Source organism: Cynara cardunculus, assembly GCF_001531365.2.
Source record: "Cynara cardunculus var. scolymus isolate 2C chromosome LG 12, CcrdV1, whole genome shotgun sequence".
NCBI classification, from domain to species: Eukaryota; Viridiplantae; Streptophyta; class Magnoliopsida; order Asterales; family Asteraceae; genus Cynara; species Cynara cardunculus.
The window spans coordinates 3,064,572-3,088,143 of record NC_037539.1 but is presented as its reverse complement, the minus strand read 5'-3'; the positions used below and the strand labels follow the sequence as shown (position 1 = coordinate 3,088,143).

General features: G+C 36.3%; 3 protein-coding genes across 3 annotated transcripts; 2 read left to right on the top strand and 1 right to left on the bottom strand.

Annotated features, from left to right (window-relative positions):
* Positions 1-1,469: 1,469 nt before the first annotated feature.
* Positions 1,470-5,690, bottom strand: LOC112522559 (ATP synthase subunit beta, mitochondrial-like). The gene is made up of 9 exons (XM_025131756.1): positions 5,184-5,690; positions 4,467-4,542; positions 4,289-4,377; positions 3,540-3,657; positions 3,351-3,454; positions 3,086-3,244; positions 2,781-3,005; positions 2,376-2,687; positions 1,470-1,861 (listed from the first exon to the last, which is right to left on the bottom strand). Exons 1-9 carry the CDS (start codon positions 5,661-5,663, stop codon positions 1,748-1,750), a joined length of 1,677 nt encoding a protein of 558 aa, XP_024987524.1. The 5' UTR covers positions 5,664-5,690; the 3' UTR covers positions 1,470-1,747.
* Positions 5,691-10,332: 4,642 nt separating this feature from the next.
* Positions 10,333-18,353, top strand: LOC112523329 (vacuolar-sorting protein BRO1-like). Its single transcript, XM_025132884.1, has 8 exons — positions 10,333-11,120; positions 11,811-12,764; positions 13,378-13,467; positions 13,848-13,916; positions 15,233-15,373; positions 16,183-16,231; positions 16,552-16,655; positions 17,594-18,353. The coding sequence occupies exons 1-8, from the start codon at positions 10,437-10,439 to the stop codon at positions 18,137-18,139; spliced, it is 2,637 nt and encodes an 878-aa protein (XP_024988652.1). The 5' UTR covers positions 10,333-10,436; the 3' UTR covers positions 18,140-18,353.
* Positions 18,354-22,587: 4,234 nt separating this feature from the next.
* On the top strand, positions 22,588-23,425 carry LOC112523063. Its single transcript, XM_025132500.1, has one exon. It carries the CDS (start codon positions 22,690-22,692, stop codon positions 23,194-23,196), a length of 507 nt encoding a protein of 168 aa, XP_024988268.1. The 5' UTR covers positions 22,588-22,689; the 3' UTR covers positions 23,197-23,425.
* The last annotated feature ends 147 nt before the right edge of the window (positions 23,426-23,572 follow it).

Here is a 23,572-nt window from a genome sequence, read left to right as displayed (position 1 = left end):
CTTAAATTTACATATTTGGTATATGTAATTGCAGACCTGGTTCAGAAACTTCATTTTTTTTTCTTACACTTTGACACCTCCACAAATTAAGGACCTTCCAGTTGCGGACCTATGGCTATTTTCGTAATTTTGAGAGAGAAATGACTAAAAGGTGAAACCATATTTTAATTAATTTCCCTAAAATAAAACTTATTTTATTTTATTTTCCCCATTCTTATTCCTTTTGTAAATTATTTATTTACCTTATTTTGGGGTATCGTTAATATATATTTAAATGTGTATCGTTTTGGAAAATGGAGATACGCATACCATATGCTTCACTTGCTTTTAAGTCATATTAGCATATTATACGAGGATCGGTATCTAAACATCATGCGTGAAAATTACTATATGTGTGGATTCTCATGTCAAGAATGCTGGGAATATATGCAGAAAGGCATTTCTATCGATATTAGATCGACAAAAAAGGAAGAATAGTACAACTTGTTGCTTTCTACTCAACGGAGGTCGTTGTTTACTTCATAAGTCGCCTCAAGTTTGCTTACACCATTTGTATAAACAATGGCACCCAGGTGGGGATCTTTGTTGTATATATACTATAATATAATATTATATAAATTACTTTAATTTTTTTTATGGAAAATAAAGAACGCAGTAATTAAGGGTGTTAAAAAACCGACCAATTTGGCTAACCCAATCCGAAAAAACCCAAAAAGAATTTAACCTGAGGTAACTCAACACATAGTTGATACAAAATTAAGCCAAACTACTGGAGTTGGGTTAAGATAATTTAAACATAACCCAACCTGATAAACTCGATATTTTTCTATATTATGGATTTAATATTTTTGTTAAGGTCTTGATTAATATATGTAGGTATCTGGGTACTGCGGCGTTCTTTTAGGAAACCCTGTGATCTTGTACGAGATCATAGTGTTCGTTCTGTCAGGACTAACAAAATCGGGGAGGAGATTCCTGGCCCCAATTGTCTTAGGATCCTTGATACTTTTTTTTATCATTAACCTGGATATTCAACCCGCTAGCGAGCCTACCAATCCCAGGACGACCACCTGCTTTACAGGTAGCTCAGTATCACCGCATTTAAACCTCTGTGGTCACAAGAGGATTTTTATTCCTCCTTGGATTTGAACCTAGGACCTCCAGGCACTTTTGACCTATGAAGCCCAGGCTCAAACCAATTAGGCACCACCCTTATGGTTGATACTCCGGCTGCCTTCAACCTCTTCGTTACTTATGCAGAAGGGGTTGTGGAATCGTTGTGGTCAGTTGATCAATACTTTGAGTTTGTGCCTGTGCTAATGTTCAGTACCAGATTTGTCTTTCCAGGTATTTATATAATTTTAGGCAAATATTTTCTTGATCACTTCTATTTTAGTCGTGTTCAATTTCAAATATGTACTCATTTTTTTTCTAGATTACTAAAAAAGCCACTCGGTGTCAAGTTGACGTAGAAGACATCCAAAAGTGCAGGAAAATAGCATTAGCAGAATAAATATACAATTTGAACGTTCATCCCCGTTATTACCTGACCATAAAACAAAAGGGAAGGAGAGGTCCTTGTGTTGGGAGGTTAAGCCTTGTGTCTCCACATCTCTATCACCAAAACAGAACTCAAAATCACGGTACATATCAGGTCTCTGGAAATACAAAAATCAACAAATTATTCATATTCTTTTCCAAAATATAACGAGAAAGAGGGGTCGGAGAGAAAGAACGTTGGTGTTGTCTAAGCAGCAGAATCCTTGGCGATCTTCTCGGCCTTGGCAATGACCTCGTCAATTCCACCAACCATGTAGAATGATTGTTCTGATAAATCATCGTATTTCCCATCCAACACTCCCTGTAMAWTCAAGGTGTAACCATCATCAACAGCAKCCGAATGGAGTTTTGTAATTTTAAATATTAGCAAAAACTTTGGCAAATTARGAGTTCTTAAGAACAAAAGCTCAAATGTTTCATAATATTGTAGAGGGAACTTCATTTAGGAACCTTAAATATTTTTAGAACCAAAAAACCACCACCCATTTTGTGAGTATTCATGATGAATAACGTGATAAAATATGCACGATGAATGCCATGACAAATATTCATCATAAATACTCGAAATAAGTGGTTCCTTAGCTCCTAAATATTTAAGCTTCCTAAATGAAATAAATCTGCCCCTAACATATTGATACAAATTGTTTCATTGAGCTATTCATCATAGACATTAAAAAAAGCAACAGGMTATGCAAGTGATTCCAGTAGTCCAGAAAAGCATGCAATCAAATGGTATCAGGTAAGAAGGTAGTAAAGAAATCTGACATTAGGGTTTGAGGCAGTTATTTTTATGATAATAAAGCAGAACAACTGACCTGGAAACTACCAATGCTTTCCTTCAACTCCACATATTTACCAGGGGCACCAGTGAAAACCTCAGCCACRTGGAAGGGCTGACTCAAAAACCTCTGAATTTTGCGAGCACGTGCAACAGTCAACTTGTCATCTTCACTAAGCTCATCCATTCCAAGAATGGCAATAATATCTTGAAGATTCTTGTAGTTCTGAAGAACTTTTTGTACRCCACGGGCTGTGTTGTAATGATCTTCTCCCAAAATATGGGGTGAGAGCATACGAGATGTAGAATCAAGTGGATCGACAGCAGGATAAATTCCAAGCTCAGAGATCTGCCAATTAATAGAATAACTATATGCATTAACAGACATACACCAAAAAAAAGCAAATAAACACAAAATGGTATCAAGGAACTGAAAAAATACTTGTCTAGATAACACAGTTGTGGCATCCAAGTGAGCAAAGGTTGTGGCAGGAGCAGGATCTGTCAAATCGTCAGCAGGCACATAAATAGCTTGGACGGATGTAATYGAACCCTTCTTGGTKGTTGTGATACGTTCTTGWAGACCTCCAAGATCCGTAGCCAGAGTTGGTTGATAACCGACRGCAGATGGAATACGACCAAGCAGAGCAGACACCTCAGAGTTAGCCTGCAAGATAACAAAATAAGCATTAGTMAATGGCACCTTCATCAAGAAAAGAGATTTGTGGAATACGTCCGYWATCARACCTGAGTAAAACGGAAAATGTTGTCAATAAATAGAAGCACATCTTGTCCTTCAGCATCTCTGAAGTGTTCAGCCACAGTCAAACCAGTGAGACCAACACGAGCACGAGCACCTGGAGGTTCATTCATTTGACCGTACACAAGAGCACACTTGCTCTCACTCTACAATTATGAACAAAAAGGTACACATGAGTAATCAGAAAAGAGTAGAACGAGAATAGTCAATAGGCAACATATTACAAATAACTAAAGCTTCTAAAATACCAACCTGCTTGTCACCTAGCTTAATGACACCACTCTCCATCATTTCCCTGTACAAATCATTACCCTCACGGGTACGTTCTCCAACACCAGCAAAGACAGAGAAACCACCTGGATAAACAAAATAAACGACCTATAAGTGAGTCAAGCACATAAAGGTGTTGTAATGTACTAACAAGATCCACGCTCCACCTACCGTGGGCCTTGGCAACGTTGTTGATAAGTTCCATAATGAGCACAGTTTTACCGACACCAGCACCACCAAACAAACCAATCTTTCCTCCTCTTTGATACGGTGCAAGAAGATCGACAACCTAAGATTACAAAAGACAGTCATGCCCCATAACAGATGTATTGCCATAACCAATTTGGAGGAAACAATATCTAATTGGCCTTTGTCCTTTTCTGGAATGACCCCCCTCGTCACGTAAGACGCATAAACATCCAGAAAAAGCTGATGCATAACCACCCAAAGAAGCATAAGATAATTGAATCAACAAAAACGCTGATTGGAATTCCATTATGCAATACTATTGCATAAAAATCTTGAAAAAAATCTCATGACCTTACCTCCTCTACCCCCAACCCCAGGAAAAAAGTAAGATTAGAAACCACCACCAGAGACTCCAATGATCACAAACTTATGTCCCTTGTCTGCTTGATGTACCCACTTTGCAGAATCACTAATAAAACACATCAGCAGGACAAACAATGCTCTTCAATTCAGGTGGAAAATAAGTAGTTTTGCGAAAAAGACAGGAATTTTAGAGAAATGAGTTTTTAACATTAATACTCACTATAAATTGATTATTCCTCATTATAATCATCAGCAGAGAAAACGAAAGAAGAAGGTAAGAAAGAAACAACCCAAAAACGGATCAATATCTACTTTCTTAGGGGATCCAAAGAGAGACCAGTAATAGAAGTCCTCCATTCATGGATTACCTTGATTCCAGTGACAAGAATCTGCTGCTCAGTTGCCTGCTCAACAAAAGCTGGGGCTTCTCTGTGAATGGGCAAATAGTGGTCGGTTTCTGTGGAAATTGATAAGAGAAAATATAAGATACCCTGTCTTGAAGAAGAGATGAAAATGATGCCACTCAATGGCAAACAAGGCACTTACTGATATCGCCTCTCTCATCAATAGGTTCTCCAATAACATTAATGATACGCCCAAGAGTGGCTCTGCCAACAGGCACCTACTATCACGAAAACAAATACAAAAAGTTAGTGCCATTACCAATGAAGATTTAGAGCGGAAGAAATGAACCATCTTACATGAAATATATAACGTCTGTACAAATTTTCTTAAACAAGCTATGTGTTATGTAGCAAAGTGAAGATAATAACAATCACTCATTCATAGATTTCTCAAACTTCTAGTAAGAAATTCATAAGACAAAGACCACATTTCAAATAATACAAAGCAAATACGCAATAAAACTTGAAAAATGATGGATGTATCTGTTTAACAGGAAGAAAAATATATGTGATCGGTTTACCACAAAAAGAACATTATATGCATATAAATCACAAGGCTACAACTTAACCCACATTGGCATATAAAAAATACATATATTCACTGGAGTAAGATGATAAAAGATTACACACACAAAGGCATTAATCTACTAATTTCAGTAAGACAGCAAAATAAAATGTTTTCAAGTTCCAGTAAGAAAGTAGTAATTTAGCATGTGGATCTTAACCATCAACCTGAAAAAAGGCACCCGTACAAGTTTTCCTTTGGATCTCACACTTTCTGATACAGAAATATTACAAAAGCCTAAAATCTTCACTTTTCCATAACAGATGCATTTCTTAAACTTAGAGAAAAACTTACGGTGATAGGAGAACCAGTATTGAGAACTTTTTGACCTCTCACGAGTCCTTCAGTACCATCCATAGCAATTGTCCTGACTACATTCTCCCCTAAATGCTGAGCAACTTCCAAAACCAACCTGATCGAATTATCCAAAACCTCCAAGGCCGTAAGGATCGGCGGCAATCCCTCACTGAACCTCACATCAACGACAGCACCAATAACCTGACACACCTCTCCGATGGAACCGGCTCCGGTGAACTCATCGGTTATCTTTCCATCGTAAGATCCTCTAACAGGAGGAGGAGCAGGTTCCTTAGWTTGAGCAGCGCCGGCAGATGTAGCATAGTTGACTGCACGGTTGAGGAAATAGCCAGTAGGTGAAGGATGAGACTGTGAGCGAGTGCGTGCGGCCCTACCGGAGTGAGTAAACGGAGATCTAGATGGAGATCGGTGAAAAGAAGATCGGAGGAGAGAAGTGAGCAACCTCCGTGAAGCCATGGCGGAGGAAAGTCGGAGAGAAAAGGAGAGACTGCTAGGGTTTGAAATGTGTGATCTAAAGCGACCGTAGTTTGGGGGTTTTATCTTTTTCACCCTCTGGATTCTTTGCACACAATTAATGTCCGGATTTATTTACCGTAAATTTTGGAAATGTTTTTTTATTTCATTTTAAAGTAACAAAATAAATTAAATGATGACTAATTTTTATAATTTAATTTTAATGAAATATTTTATATAACATTTAATATTTTTCCTTAAAAACTTAACTCGTTTACGTATAGAATTAATAAGACAATAAGTATTCGGGGTACTTAAAAACCCGATTAACCCGATCAATTTAACCCGGAAAAAACTCAATCTGAGGTAACCCGATACATAATTGATACAAAATTATGCTAAGTTGGATTGGAATTGGGTAAGGATGATTTGAACCCAACCCAACCCAACCTGATGTTTCTTGTCTTATGGATTTAATATGATTCTTGAGTTTTTGATTAATGTATATACATTAAACATTAGATCAATCTGTAGTTAGTTATATTCAAAATTATATTACAATTTTGAACCGTAAGTTTACATTTTTGTTTACATGAACTTTCAACTTTTTTTTGAAGTTGTTAGCCTTTTCGTATGTTCTCTTTTTTATTTTACTTTGTTTAGACACATACGCTTAGCTAGGTTGTAGAATGATGTACCAAAATTTCAATTCGATCAACCTAGCTAACCCAACGCATGTTATATGGTTTTGGTGGGGTTGGGTTATAACACACCTAATTGCATTACGAACAACAGCTACAAAATAGTCCATTTCTTTCAATGCATCACCCACAATTAAGTTTAATATATGGGTTGAACACCTAACATGCAATAATTCACCATCACAAACGGCACACTTCTAAATTTGCAATATTTTCTTGATATGTTGAACAACTCCATTGTTAAAAGAAGCATTATCGATAGTAATAGTGAACACCCTCTCAATACCCCATTTTTTTAAACACCACTTAACAGCTTTTCCTATTGTCTCTCCATTGTGGTTGGACACTTGACAAAAGTTCAAGATCTTCTTTTGAATTTTGCAATCAGAATCTATGAAGTGGGCTGTTAATACCATATGTACAACATTTTGAATAGAAGTCCAAGTATCCTGGTGATGGAAACTCTTTGTGAATTTTGAATAAAAAATGATCTCAATTTTTTTCTTTTTATCATTATATAGATTCATAATATCCCTACCTATTGTAATGCGCGACGGAAGTTCAAATTTAGGACATGCAACACTATAAAAATAATAACAATCCTTCTTGTTCAACAAATCTAAAAGGTGATAACTCTCATTTTTTAGAGTTATTTCTTATTTATTTATTTTCATTTTTGCATCTATTAAATACTTAATTTTCTTGTTTTTCCCCGTTTATTGTAAAAGTGTTAAAAGGGATGATGAAACACAAAGGAAAAAAATTTATTTCAAAAACATGCATTTTCTGTCAACTGTCCACTGTGTCACCATTGTTGATTTTATCTTAAGCAACACTTGCACACATGTCCATTCTTTAGTCTATAAGTTTATTTCGTTATTTTCGTCTTTTAAAGCCTTTTACCAACAAAATCAACTTTTTATTCACAAACCAAAACACGATCAAGAAGTTCATGAAAGTCTCTGAATCTCATTAGTCCAGTCCCTGTGGAAATGATCTCGGTATTTTACCATTTTATTACTTGCAAACGATCATAGTGTCACTGTGGGAACTTTGTGCCCACTGTGTAAACACGAACGATCATAAGCCTGTCAAAAGGCAACCCGTCAATCACAATCATTTTTGCACAAGCTTCTCAACATGTTTTTTGACTAAACCCCACAAATACAAAACTACCACTTTCATTCACGTTATTCTTTTAAAAAGACAAAAATCTTTGTTTCTTATCCTCTAATCTAAATAGATACTTTTTACATTGATGGTTAAGATTCTTATCACTTGCATAATCTTTACCACAGTAATTACACACAGCTCTTGGGCCATGTTGGTTAGTCTCATTTCTCGTAAAATGATCTCATGCTTCTGAACATTGTTTGCTTTTCTCTCTCTCTCTCTTTGGATTTAGGTGGCAAATGAGGTTTATAAGCACCGGCTCAGTCTATACTTTGAGTTTGAGAGGTTATTTTCATCTAAAACACATAAATAGACACACAAACAAAAAAAGTAGAAAACAAACATAAGTTACAATATGTTCAACATATGAAATTTCATAGAAATATCACTAATACTCTAAATATCTAATAGTAATCAGTGATCAAAGACCCATTATAGATAAAAAAATCTAAGGGGTCGTTTACCTAAATGCTTACCCGGTAAGTACTTAATGTCAGAAGTCAACACTATAATTTATTTTTATTGGGTAAGATTGTAGTACATCAAAACGTATCATATACAACAATTTACCTGGTAAGCGCTTACCCGGGTAAGAGTCATCACTCTCACTTACCGGGTAAGACTCTCCATCCTTATCATTGCTCTTTCCGGGTAAGATTTTTGGCCCTTGTCATGTTCATTCGGTGAAGAAAATTACCCGGTAAATACTTACTGGGTAAACGTTTAGTAAACGGCCCCTAAAGCAACAAAAACGTTTCATAAAGTGATAAAAACATGACTTACAAATATGGATTTGGAGACTTGATTTGACAATTTGGAGACTTGGTGTTGATGTGCGTTGAAGTCGTAATTTGGAATGGAAAGAGTTGAGGGAAAGAGTCAAGATCGAAATATTATAAAAGTAGAAAACAAACATAAAGTTACAACTTACAATATACTCAATATAACAAATTTCTTAAAGTAAAAAAAAAATAACTCATAAAACATGACTTACAAATCTGGATTTGGAGACTAGGGCAGATTTGGAGACCTGATGATGTGCACCGATGACCGATCACTTGAACATATTGAGTCTAGAATCAAAAAAAGTTAAAAGAAATAGTTGAATCACATGGTTGATGTTTTGATGATGTGCGCCGAAATCAAACCATGGATTAGGAAAGATCGGTAAAGTTCTTGAGGGATTTCAAAATTTGGAGACCATCAATGTCAAATGTGTCGATATGTTAATTGGTTTAAAGATTTGTAGGGCCCGATTCATTTGGATTTGATTATGTTGGATGTTAGGCTTAGAGATATATTTGGGTCATAACTCATAAGTTAAAAAAGTTGCGTTTCTTAATACTAATATATGTATCTCTGTGTGTGTGCATGTATGTATTTGGCGGTCGATTTGGTCCAAACCGCCCAAAAAAGGTTCCAGACCGCAGACCGGACCACCCGATTTTGCTATTTTTCAAACCAGACCAAACTGCCAGACCGCTCGAACCGCCAAAAACGGTCCGGGTTCACTTGGTTCAACCGGTTTGAATGGTCCACCGTTTTTTTTGAACACCCCTAGTTTTGCAAATTGTTCAATTATGTTACATATTTGTTGCACTTATATTTCTTTAACACCTACATTCAAATGTCTGCATAGTATGGACACACGTACCATATATCTAACAAGCTCTGACACGTAAGGAAATATGTTTTTGCTATATTCCATGTTGTTGAACTTGTATAATTTTTCCTCTAAATATGTTGGAATCTCATTTCTTTCTTTAAGGCCCTTTTTAGAAAGTAATTTTATGAGTTTCACACACTCCCATAGATTTTTTAACATCAATAGCAACAGTTTTCTTGTATTTATTTTCACATTTCTCGTAAAATATTTACTTCATGCAGCATTGTATGAGTATACAACTAGTATTAGATCGACAAAAAAAAATAAAAAAAAATAGTGCAACTTGTTACTTTCTGTTGAACGAAACTCGTTGCTTACTTCATGAGTCGTCTCAAGTTTGTATATCAACAACAATACCTAACCTGATAAACCTGATATCTTTTTATATAACAGATTTAATATTTTTGTTAGAGTCTTGATTAATATATGTACATTAACAATAGACCAATTTGTAATTAACTATATTCAAAATTATATTATAATTTCAACCGTAATATTAATTTTTTATTTGCATGAATTTCCATTTTTTTATTCGGTTTGTTAGATTTCTTTGTATGTTCTTATTTTGATTTTACCCTGTTTAAACAAAACGTTTAGATCCATAATGATATACCAAAGTTTCAATCGACCAACTCAACTCAACCCAGTCCCATGATTTGGATTTGTTGGATTGTAGTTTTATTTGGATCGTTTTGAACTAAGGGGTTGTTTGTTTACTTAATAGTTCCATTAAAAAACAACATCTGAATCGTTAAGATGTGAATCTTGTTTGCAAAAAAAAAAAAATCGTTATAAAACTCTCTGAATGATTTTGTATCTTACACCTTCCTTAACCATTAAGAGCCCTAATTTCATTGTAAATAATTACCAAACAATTATATTTCATTTTGTACTATATTATGAAAACCTCTTAATCATTCTGACCGTTTAATCATTTTGCATCAAACCATTCCGCAACTGACAAACACCCTCTAAATATTACTTTACGATTGCTCAAATGCCTTCGACTCAACTAGCTTAACCGTCTACCGGCACTAATATGCCGGATCGTAATTTGTAATTTAGCAAGGACAGATTCGTCATTTCCGCGTCGTTTGCCGTAAGAGAACGTCGACTAAACTGTCTCTGGGTTCCTTTACGACTAAGAAAAGTAAATCATTGCCCACACAGAGTTGATCTGTGTAAAACCAAACATCCAAATCCAATTCACCTGGTAATCATAGTTCTCTCCCGATCATGGCTAATCCGGCGTCGTCATCGTCGTCGGCGACGAACATCATGCTCGCAATCCACGAGAAGAAAACTGTATCGGTCGATCTCTACCGCCCTCTTCGCAACTACGTAGTTTTCAATTACTCTGAACGCGAGGCTCAGAACCTAGAAGACGACCTCGAAAACCTAAAGGAGATGCGGAACACCATCGAACGCTCCTCTGGCGCCGATTCCCTCCCTTCCCGTCGCGACCTCCTCCAGAACTACTTCAAAGCCCTAACCGCCGTAGAATCGAGGTTCCCGATCTCCCCCGATAAGGACCATGTCAACTCCGTGACGTTCACGTGGCACGACGCGTTCAAGAACAAGAACAAGGCGTCGCAACAGAACATTCACTTGGAGAAGGCGGCGATTTTGTTTAACTTGGGAGCGGTGCATAGTCAGATTGGGTTGACTTTTGACAGGTCAACGGTGGAAGGGAGACGGCAGGCTTCACACTCGTTTATCGCTGCGGCGGGTGCCTTCGCGTTTCTGAGGGATAATGCGGCTACGAAGGCTTCTATTGGGAGTTCGACGACAGTGGATGTTTCGGTGGAGTGTGCGGGGATGCTGGAGAGGTTGATGCTGGCTCAAGCGCAGGAGTGTGTGTTTGAGAATACCATTGCTAAAGGGAGCACTCCTGGGGTTTGTTCTAAGATTTCCAGACAGGTCAGCGTTGATCAATTTTGGGGTTCATTTCTTGTTTAAATTCTATGAATGCGTGTTTATCTTAAAGCAATATGAGGTACTGCGTCGGAATTAAGTTGTGATTAAGGACTATTATCTCGAGTACTTTGCATTACTCAAATGTTTGATCAGAGCACTGCTAAGTCATCAGGTTAGTGCCAATATGAGCTGGAGAATCATCCATACATATGGAGCAGGTGTGGCTCATAGTAATCCACATCTCTTCAGGATTGACTAGTTTTCCCAACTGCTTAATTGAATACTTCATATGAACACCCCCAACCCCACAATCTTCTATTCTTCTGAATTGCAACGATGATGGTTATTCCATCATTTGTCTTCTCGTACCATTTTTGTGTGTCAGAATTCTTGTAAGCTAGTATTGCTTTAAGCACATAGCAAATTAAGTGTAATTTGTCCCAATGTGAACTCGCATATATTCATCTTTTTAGAATCAATGCAATTTCTTACAGGCTCCATTTCCAACTGGTTGATTTTATTATGCATGCTAGCTGTGGTAAACAATGATATGATTTTTCTATTTGATGCAGCTGATAAGTCTCACTTTTAATTACTTGATAGAATCTAAATTCAAGTGCCATGTGAAATTGCAAAGAAAAAGTCACATGCATTCATGACTGTCTTATGAAAATGCAAATTGTTCAAATATAGGTGGGTCTCTATTATGAAGAAGCCCTAGCTGCACTACATGTTGCACCTCTCACTCACCACTTCGACAAGACGTGGCTCTCTCATGTTCAATTAAAGGCAGCACTTTTTTATGCAGAGGCTTGTTATAGATATAGTTTAGAGCTTCATGAGAAAGAAGAAATTGCAGAAGAAATTGCACGGTTGAAGAGTGGTATTGGTGCCTTAACTGATGCCAAAAAATTATCTCCAAAGGGGGCTGCACAGCAGATACTTGATGCAATCAATAAGTTAGAGGTTAATCTTAATCGTAATCTAGAGAGAGCTATGAAGGAGAATGACAGGGTCTACCTTATGAGGGTTCCTCCAGCCAGCTCTTTACAACCTCTTCCTGCGTTTGCAATGGTTAAGCCTTTGAACATGAACGATGTATTGGATGCGAGCAGAGAAAAGATGTTTGCTAGTCTTGTTCCTGATAGCAGTGCCAAGGCTCTTTCAAGGTACACCGAAATGGTTGATGAGATCATTAGAACTCAAGCTGAGAAATTGCAGCAAGGGAGCGAGCTTGCTCGAGTGAGCCTTAAGGAAATGGACTTACCTGATTCAATTCTTGCTTTGGAAGGACATTCTGTCTTGCCAACAGCTCTATGGGAAGATGTGGAGGCAGTTCAAATTAGTGGGGGTCCAGCTGGCTTGGAAGGTGAGCTTCAACAGCTTCGTGATTTAAGGAGGGTAAACCATGAATTGCTGGTCCAGACTGAGGAGCTTCTCCAAAAGGAAGCAGCAGAAGATGCACAATTTAGAAGCCAATTTGGTACACGGTGGACAAGGCCTCAGTCTAGTACTCTGACAAAGAACTTACAGGATCGCTTAAATAGGTTTGCAGCAAATTTAAAGCAAGCTGCAGATAGTGATGGTAAAATTGAACGCTCAGTGAGAGAAAGTATGGCACTCATGTCTATTCTAGATCGCCGTCCGGTATGCTTGCTTGAACTCATTGAATAAGTTGTTGTCTTTCTCTCTTATAAATTTAACAAATTGATTATTAATAATGACGAGAGTTGTTTGATGTTTTCCTTTTGCTTTCTGTCAAGTCTTCTTATCAACATCAGAGAAATTTGATAATTCATGTTATTACTTATTAGTAACTCTGAAAAGTTTTGGATTGTTCATTTCTTACTAATTACTTGATTTTTATGGTTAATCTGTTAATGCTTCTGATAAACATAATCTGGTTTAGTGTTGATCCCGTAGTGAATAATTGTACATATGATAATGAGTAGGCAAAACATTTAAATCACAAAATCGAGAATTTTTATGAAAGCCTTTCATTTGCTTCTCTTCGATGGAAGTTTGATTTTCCCAGAATGTATCCTAATTTTTGGCCTAATTCCTTGCTCATCTGTGGTGTAAGAACTTTATATAGTTGTATACACACATTCAGTAATCTCAGTGCTGAATCAGTTTATTATTGTTGATATTTAGGCCATCAGCAACATCTTTTGTTTGAAAAAGCATGCAAGTCAGTTGGGAAAAAAGTTGGCTTACATAGTTTTATTGTGCTAATTTATCTCTCTTTTTTATTTGCCAGATTGAGTCAGCCCTTCCAACCTTGGCTAAACCAATCATGTCTTTGGATGCCAATGAAGATGCTGTAGTGGGGGCCCTGAAGCAGAGCTTGGTAATGTTACTTACCAAGTAGACACATATGAAAGGATCATATATGTGGTTATATACTACAAAAATTAGTCTGTGTGTATGGTTCCTATGCACTCATTTTTCTAAAAAGAGGATGGTACCTCTGGATATATGCATCTAAATTTTGTCAACATGGTTAAATTTTCTTCACCATTGTAGTTATCATAATTGTTACAAGTGCTCACACTTGTTTCCTTGATACTCACATGAGATCAGGTCTGAGACATTCAGCGTTCAGTCCTGGAAACAGTCTTCGTGCAAATATGTATAAAGGCTGAAAGAACTTCCTGAATAACATTTATTTCTTTCCTGAGTCGTTTGCTATAGGATGGTTCTTTTATTCTACATTGTCTTCTTCCGCAGAGACAATTAGAGACACTGGGTGCACAAAGGGCAGGTCTGGAAGACATGCTGAAAGATATGAAGCGAAAGGTGTGGTTAATTCTAGTTGAAATATATTTATTTAATTTGGCAATTAATTGCAACTATGAAGTGTCACATCTCTTCTACTAGCTGTGTACTCTGTTTTTCAGTATCTCCCAGATAATGCGTGTATTGAATTATGTTCTTTTATGTTATGCTTCAAAACATCCTCTTGTTCAAGTGTATATTGAGTTATTAGTTTCACATTCATCTGTTGATTAAAGTCCCTAATTAAGGGGAAAAAATACATGCTTGCTCATGTGGGATTTTAATCATATTTCTGTTCTGCGAGTTCCTCTTGCATCGATGTGGTTGTGACCATATATCTGCTTGCACGCACATGTATTTTTTTAAATCTTTTGATAGGAAAACAATTTTGAAACTTACATGGGCTAACCCAATGAATACAAACAACGATTTGATTTGACCACAGTATGCTAGCTTGCATAGCTAGAATCTGTTTTCACCAAGCTAATATAGGTAATGTGTGTCAAACTTTTATTGAGTAATTCAAGCTCGATCGCCACCTAAAGTCTCGAACTTATCATGTTCGAATATGAAAGTGAGCTTGAAATATATGATGAGTCGAGATTGAGTTTATAGGAAACCAACTTGAATTCTTATCGGGCTTTTCAAATCCTATATATGTGTTAATGCTTTCAGTTTGAGGCTTTGAGCTTGCATCAAGTTTGCTTTATTTGAATATAGGTATAGATATTATTGAGCTACTAGAGCTCTCAAATAGATCTTGCTTTATAGAACATAGTTCTGCTGCATATTTTTGAGCTATTTGAGCTCTCGAATCGAGCTTGAATCTTTCCTTGAGTGGTGGCCAAGTTGAGCTATCAAATCGAGTTTGATATTAGCCTAACAGCATAGTGTCAAACTCGAGCTTGACTTGTTTGCAATCCTAGGTACAATGCTACTTGTCTTGCAGAAAAGCTAGAACAGATCATTGCTATTAGTCTTATGGGAGAGCTTGGTACAGATTCCAATTTCCAATTTCCAATTAACCCTAAAAGTAAAATACGTTCGCCAGTTCATCGAAGCACAATGCATTTTTTATGTGCTTTCTTGTTCTAACCATGCCATAATAATACATTATACAGTCTTTATGCATACCTGACCACTCAGGACCCCTAAAAACCTGGCGATTTTAACTGCATCAAACCATTGGTTTGATACTTATTTTAAATTAAACTTGTTATTGTTTTCTTGGCTTGACAAGATGCAAATGTCCCCTTTGTGTGTGCGTGCACGTGTTCTTTTAGCACTTTTAAGTTGTTTTTAATGTCTTGGTTTGTAATTGTATTAATTGGTTTTAGGATGATATACTCCCGAAGTTGATGACGTCCACTGGTTCATATGAGGATCTCTTCAGAAAGGAGATAACAAAATATAATCACATATGTGAAGAAATATCTCAAAATCTTCAGGCTCAACAGCAACTATTGCTTCACATTCAGGTGTTTTTCTTACCTCTATGTACATCTGTCTGTCTCCATCTCTTCCCTTGCGGACTTTACTAGGATATCCTGTTCAGCATTGCATGCCTTCCTGCAGGTCATATGTGCTCATGTTGAATGCAGGCTAGGGTAGGTATAACATCTTACAAGTTTGTCTTGGTAGTGGTGTCATAACTTTCCTGTGGTCACCGGTCAGCTGGCTCTGTATCATCAGATTTATTCGGGGAAACCGTTTTATTCAACGGGTTGCTATGCTCTTTCTTCGCATATCTTCTGGTTGTGCATAAGACACATTCTTTGTGTTTAGTTAATGGATCCCTTGCACATAAATGCAGTGTTCTTGTAGGGGCTATTTGGTTGGTTTTCCATCAAGTCTTGTATGGATAAAACTGTCTGTGTGGATTAATCTGTCCGTTTGGATTGAGAAGAATTTTGTTTGGGAGGGTTTTTTCATAGATGGAAGGTGCGTGTTTTTTAATTGGGAGGAGCAGGTTTCGAAAAAAAACTTGCCTTTTTGAATAAATCTCCCTCCTAGAAGCTTACTCAATAAGTCACTTTCTATATCATTAAGCCACTACCAAACAGCCATGTATAGCTCACCGAATAGCTTGCGAGTCCTTGAGCTCATTAAGCTGCTAACAAACAGGCCGGTAGTCTAGTATATAACGTTTATGTTGTTGAATCATTATTCTATAATTGTCGTTATCCATGCAGCATGATTTCAGATGTTTAGTTTCACTAGTATTGTGATCATACACCAATCCATGCAGTTACTTCTCCCAAATTCTAATAGGTTCTCTTTTTTGTAGGCTCAAAACAGTGAATTTGCTGGCACCTTCAATATTGAGGATTACAGAGGTAACTTTTTTTTTATTTAGAATTTGGATGAACTGTATTTGAGAACCGATGCTCTTCATTGCTTGTTATCTGTGCAAACATTTCTTTGTGTTCTTTAGCCCTTTGTTTGAAGGACCAAACATGAACAAGCTTTTTATCGTCCTTTTTCGTCTAGTTGTTTTCAATTACATTAGATTGCCATTTCACAGAATCACTAAAATGATCTTTGGATTAAATGGTAATATTACAAATTGAAGAGCTTCTGTAACTAGCTGTTTTCGGTCTAGTTCTGTTGAGCCTTTCTGAAAACATCTTATATTATTGTACTCCCTTCTCCACAGCATCTTGTGAAAAGTGCTATAAGCAGATTGAAGCTGCTGTAGCCAAGTATAGAGAAATCAAAGAGAACATCAATGAAGGATTGAAGTTTTATGTTACTCTTCAGGTATGAATCTTTATGTTGTTCATTTAGCATTGCATCATGCAAGTGAGAACTCATTTGTTGGACATGAATTAGATTGTTATCATTATTTTTCTTGCCTTGCATGCATGTCGTGGATCAAGATTTACTTCCATTGTTCGTTATGAACTTCTTTGTTGGATATATTTTTAAAGAAAATTAAAATGAAATGGAAAAAGGACCAAAATACCCCTGATTAAACAGCTGAAATTTAACGGGGTTAGTGGCTGTTTGGTTGGTTTTCCATTAAATCCTGTACGAAGAAAGCTGTTTGGGTGGATTAATTTGTCTGTATAGATTGTCAAGGTTTTTGTTCCGGAGGGTTTTTTATAGATGGAAGGAGTGTGTTTTTTAATTGGGATGAACAGGCTTGGAAAAAACTTGGCTTTCTGCAAAAAGCTTCCCTCTAGAATCTTACTGAATAGGCTACTTTCTATATCATTAAGCCACTACTAGATGGTCATGTATAGCTGACTGAATAAGCTGTGAGTCCCATTAAGCTCATTAAACTGCTAACAAACAGGCCCTTAAGTCCCCGGGACGAAAACCGGAACGAATTACAAAACGAAGCTGTAATTTTGAAAGACGAAAGGCGAAGTAGCAGTTTCCAACAGAAGACAAGGACAAAAAACATAGTTCACTTGTATATCTATATTTACAAAATTGGATTGTAAAGTGTATGCCGTTCATAATTTACAAATACCATGTTACGCCAATCACAAAACTGCTAATACAATCATCGAGATCTTGTTTACATGGAAACAGAAAGTAATTGTAGAAGACAGTCCTCTCATTTTCTGTGTGTTTTATCTGCATGGACGAGCATTATTATTGCTTGAATCTTGTTGCATTCTAAATCCGGTGTAAGTTTCCGTTCACGAGACCACTTGTCAGATTTGAAATTAAGTTCATTTCATCAACAGGATGCAATCACAAGTGTAAAGCAGCAATGCAGTGACTTTGTGATGACGAGAAGCATACAATGCCGAGAAATGATTGAAGACGTACAAAGACAAATGGCGGGTCTCAGTTTTCAAGATGGTAAGAATTCCGGCAGTTACAGTTACCCTTCGGCCACCCAGCCCCAAAGAACATCTTCCCAGCAAGAACCCGCTAACCACCCTCGTCCTCAAACACCTTATTATCAACAGCCACCACCACCATCAGCATATGCGCAGCAACACCCTCCACAACCTGCCACATCAGGATATTCACAGCACCCTCCTCCTCCCTATGCCCTTCCGCAACAGCAACCGCCGCCACCTCCTTACCATGGTGGGTCCCCTTATCCTCCTCAGCAAGGCCAACAACCGCCACCTGCCGCCCATGAGTACGGCCAACCTGCTTATCCTGGTTGGCAGGGTGCATACTATAACGCACAGGGTCAGCAACCTGGATCGTTTCCGAGGCCTCCATATACGGTTCCTTCTCCTTACCCTCCTCATCAGAGTGGGTATTATAAACAATGATTTTGTCTTTGTCCTGAATGGTTTTTTGGTTTCCATTTAATAATATTGTTCGACGATTTATGTAGCCTCATACAGTAGTTGCATCATCTCTTTTTATATATACAATTATATGTACACAAGTTGCAATCATTACGTAGACAACCAAACTGGTATGTACATATGCATTTGTGATTACATTACATGCAATTGTTGTGCTTGTACTCTTTGCTTAAAACATGTCCACTATATGTCTGTCTCTTCATATCGGTTTCTCACAGCCTTCTGTTATTCTAGCGTATTTAGGGGCGATTTACCAAACGCTTATTCGGATAAGTGAACATCAAATCACATTATCTCAACGGATAATATGGTAAGAATAAGAATCTTACCCGGTAAGAACCAATATACATACATACTTGAAGTGTACTCGAACAATGCAGCGAGATACATATTCATTTCAAGGTTTTGTTTTATTTTCTGTTTTTGTTAATATAATACGGTTTATGTGGTTTTGAAAAATATAATGTTTTTATTTTTGAATAAAAATAAATTTGAAGATATCATAAAATTTTTTAAAAAAATATATCGATATTAATATCAAATTAAGTATTTAAAAGTTCTTGTTTTTTTATACAATTTCTTTAATTTAATTTTTTTAATTTAATTTAGATCTAATATTTTTGGTTTAACAAAATAAATTTTATAACGATAATGATTAAATTATAACTCAATGACTATCCTAATTATATTTTGAATTTTTTATATTTAAAATACTATATTTATCTCATATTTGATTATGTTCATCTGTGGTTAGTTATACAAATTCAAAAATGAAATTTTAATAAGTTATATTTACATACAATTTACTTGTAATCTTAAATTTTAAGTAATATACATAAAAAATGTTTTTTTGTTAGATACTTTATGATATAGTATAGATAATAGATATATATAAAGAGAGTAGTTTTCATTAACAATCTCATTTTTATTGAAAACTAGGAAACCATTGAGAATACATCATTTGTTTATATGTATAATGAAAATAGAGATATTCATAATGAATAATTATATTTATTATGAATATTGTAAAATTCACGTCTTATACATGATGATTATAGATACATGTCATATTCTCGATGGTTTTAACGAGTGGCAGATAAAGATTAGTAAAATGATGGGCAAAAGTAACAGAAGTCGGTGTTAGAAAATAATGGTATGCAAATTGGGCGACTAAATGGTCAAACACTCCCGTCCTCTAATCCTAATCTAGAAGAAGAGGCGGTCCATGCCCACCTTTTCTACAGGTACAAAACTGTCTCCGTCTTTTGCCACTTGCTTCACCTCAAATTTAATAATTAAAAAATAATAATATCAATGCTTTTTTCTTAAGCAGTAGTAAATTTTTAGACATTGAATAATTTCATTCGGAGGCTATTTACCTAAACATTTATCCGGTAAGTATTTAACAATAAAATTTAACGTTATTGCCTACTTACTAGGTAAGATTTTAGTCAACCAAAACGATATCGTATGTAACAACTTACCTGGTAAGCACTAACCGTGGTAAGAGTTGTCGCCATCACTTATAGGGTAATACTCTTGGTCTTTGCTTTCGCTCTTATCAGGTAAGATTTTTGGTCCTTGCCATATTCATCCGGTAAGGTAATGTGACTTGGTAAGTGCTTACCCGAATAAGCATTTGGTAAACAACCCCTTAGTCAAAAAGACTTGAAGTGATAACTTATTGAGAGGATATAACATATTTATCAATTGAGTTGGTTTTCTAAAGTGAAAAAGAACTATGTCCCAGCTAGATTCTAGAACACCAAATAAATAAGTAATTCTCGTTTTATGAAGATTAACTCAAGAGGGCTAGGCGCCCGGGAGGGCTTTTAGGGACCGGGTAGGGTGGATTATAGAGCTAGGGGCTAAGGTTTGTCCATTGGGATTGGGCATGGACAAACCTCGACTGGGCCAGCAACCTGTCAGCCCTGTCAGGGCGCACAGAGGTTTGTCCTGGTCCAATGATCCAGTACATAGTGGTAGGGGTCCTAGCCCCCAAACAAATCCACCATTTTAAAAAAAAAAAATGCTATAAAAATTTTGTTTAGTAAATTTTCCTATTGTGCGTCTAGTAAAAACAAGACAAGGCCTCCAACAAGAACAAGGCAAGGGCCCTCAATTTGATATCATGATTGTTAATTAGTCTATTTATAGCACATGCTGATATTTTCGTTCGAAATATAAAATATAAAAATTATACACCTCGATGAATTAGTAAAAATCATATTTATTCGGTTAACTGAACCGTTTAAGCCGACTACAGATGTCATAAATATCGTAAAATTAAAGTCCTAACCATACGTGGAATGACCGAAACAAATCGATAGGCCTGGGACCAACAAAAGACCAAGACTTTTAACCACAAGGAGAAACATTAATTTTGGTGTATGCTTAGTTATAATTCCAAAATGAATAACAAATTATGTAATTAAAATAAGAAAATAATATATATATATATACAAATAAATGACGGAAAAAAGAAATTGAGATGAACGTTTTGAACCAGTTATTAATAGAAACCTAACAGGTATTGATGCCTCCCGATTCTGACCAGAACTCGAAATCAAGAACGTGTCGTTTTAGGGCCACACGCTGCATCGTTTTATAAATAACAGGTAGTTGTTCATCCAGCACGACAACTTACTAAAAACAAATAACGTTGACCAAATTTGTTTTCGATGATGAATTGGTCTTTATGTATTCTTTGTCTTGCTTGTATGCGTGAAACCATTATTAAATCAAACAAAAACAAAATAAACTACGAGACATAACAATGACACATAAACCGATTCATCAGTAAAAAAAAAACATCTGAATAAAAAACACTGGATGGACATATATGAACCAAACAGATAGTGGCCCTCTTTGCTTTTTGGATCAATTATATCCATTTACACGAGTACTTCAATATCAAGCTTTCGTCATCATCGCTAGTCATCCAAGCGTTCGGTTGTATTCCAACATCGAATTCAATTCCACCAATTAAGGTACGATCTGTATCATCCTTCGACGGCTACGGTTTCGACTCAAGGGTAGGTTTAATTGTCCCCTTATTCTCATTCGTTTGCATTTAATGTATTTCAAGGACTTCGTTTTATTCTCACATACTAGTTTCAAGCTTTATTTGTTTTACGCTTTGATCAACAACGGCAACAATGGGGTAGCGTGTCGCTGGTACACGTAATTTACTTCCTTTTATGATGGTCGTGGAACCAGTACAATCTGCCAGATAGTGACATTTTTACTATTAATCTTTTTTTTTCATATTTTTAGAAATATTGTTTGTGATTTTTGGGGGTAAATATAATTTAATTTACCAAGTCAATTACTTTACCAGATGTATTATGACAATGACCTAGAATCTTACCTGGTAAGAACGATCACAAATAATGCTCAAAAACCCGACTAGCCCGATCAACCCAACCCAACCCAACCCAAAGCGAAATAACTCAACCTGAAGCAACCCGATGTCTAATCAAAACCGTAGGTATTGGATTGATATGATTTGAAAATCCAACTCAATGAACCCGATATCCTTTATTTCTTGGGTTTAATATGATTGTTGAGTTTATATTAATATATACATTAGACAATTATACTATCACATATACTCTTTGTATGTACATATTTTTAATCTATTTTCCATCTCTATATAACTCATTCATATATATGTTCAGCAATTGTGAACATATATATGCAAATTAAAAAAATTATTTGAATGTGATATACGAAAGAAATATTGATAAGTTGTATCAAATGGTTGATAATGAAAAAGAAATTATGAGTAGAAAAAAAACATATTCAATGTTAGAATAATATTTCAATGTATCAAAGTATCAGTTCGACCAACCCGACTAACCCGATCAACCCGTACGGGTTGGGTTGGGTTGAGTTGCACTTTGGTTTGGGTTGGGATGAGTTAAGATTTTTCAAACCGTAAGCATTGGGTTGGATTGTTTAAATGTTTTCAACTCGATTAACCTAACCCATGAACACCCCTAACGACAAAAACCCAATTATCTGGTAAGTAAAGGTGCGACTTTTACCCGCTTTACAATTATCAGATAAATTATTACATACAATACTGTTTCAATTATAAATTAAAAAAATAAGACAAACTCTTACCAAATAAACGATTGTTAAATAAAAACCATAAACAAGAGTTGATTGACCATTTCACATATACACACATATGCCAACTTTACTTTCCCACCACCCCCATAAACTTTGACCAATTTCCTTTAAATTTAATAATTCCACAATTAGCCCCACACGCACCAAATGTAAAACGTCGACCTTAATTTCCTCATGCCAAAAACTCCAACCCTTTTCCTTCGCACCCCATTTCACGCGCAATTTTGTAGATATAAATACTTATATGTCAACTGAATCATACAAACACTGATACACCGGATATAAACACTAATACATCGGATTCCGACATCATAATCATCGTACTTGTTTGAGCATTGGTTTATTTACTTGAACACCCAAAAAGAAGGAAAGAAATGGGAAACTATGCATCAGTATGCAGCTTGATGATCTCTCCGATAATGAAAAGCAACAAAGCGGCACGAGTCATATTCCCATCGGGCGAAATCCGGCAGTTTCGAGAGTGTGTTAAGGCGGCCGAGATCATGCTCGAGTGTCCCAGCTTCTTCTTAGTCAACTCCCGGTCGTTAAACATCAACCGTCGTTTCTCGCCGCTTTCGGCTGACGAAGATTTGGAGGCGGGGAATATTTACATCATGTTTCCGATGAGGAGGGTGAACTCGATGGTTACTCCGGCGGATATGGCTGTATTTTGGATAGCTGGTAATAGTGCGGGCAAAAGGATTTCCGGGAGGATATCACCGGAGTTGAGCACTGGTGGTGGAGTGAGGGAGGAGGTGCAGGTGGAAGAGCAGCCGAGATTGGTGGTGGATACGCCGGAGTTTAGTTTCCGGTTGGCGGTTTGTAGGTCAAGGAAGCCGTTCTTGGATACCATCACGGAGGAGCCGATTTGTTCAAGATGATTGGTAATTAAGGGTAGAATAGTCAATTACAAATAGTAGACTTAGACTTATAGGTTTAAAATTTCAATATTGAATTGAAACACACTTATTAGGTGTTTAAGATTGCTTATAAAAACAATTTATTGACTTATTTTGGTATGTCACCGGTAATAAGTACTTATATGTTGTTACTGTGTTCAACAACGTATATAACGTAAAATATATGATTGTTTTGAACCGTTAATTATTTATGATATTTTCTACCAGTGTAACATATTTTGTTACGGTATAAATAGAAGAGAATATTAATAAATAGAGAAAAGAAATATGTAATTCTTATTAATCACGAGTCTCTTAAATAGGAATGAGTTACAGGTAGATAACTACGAGATATCTC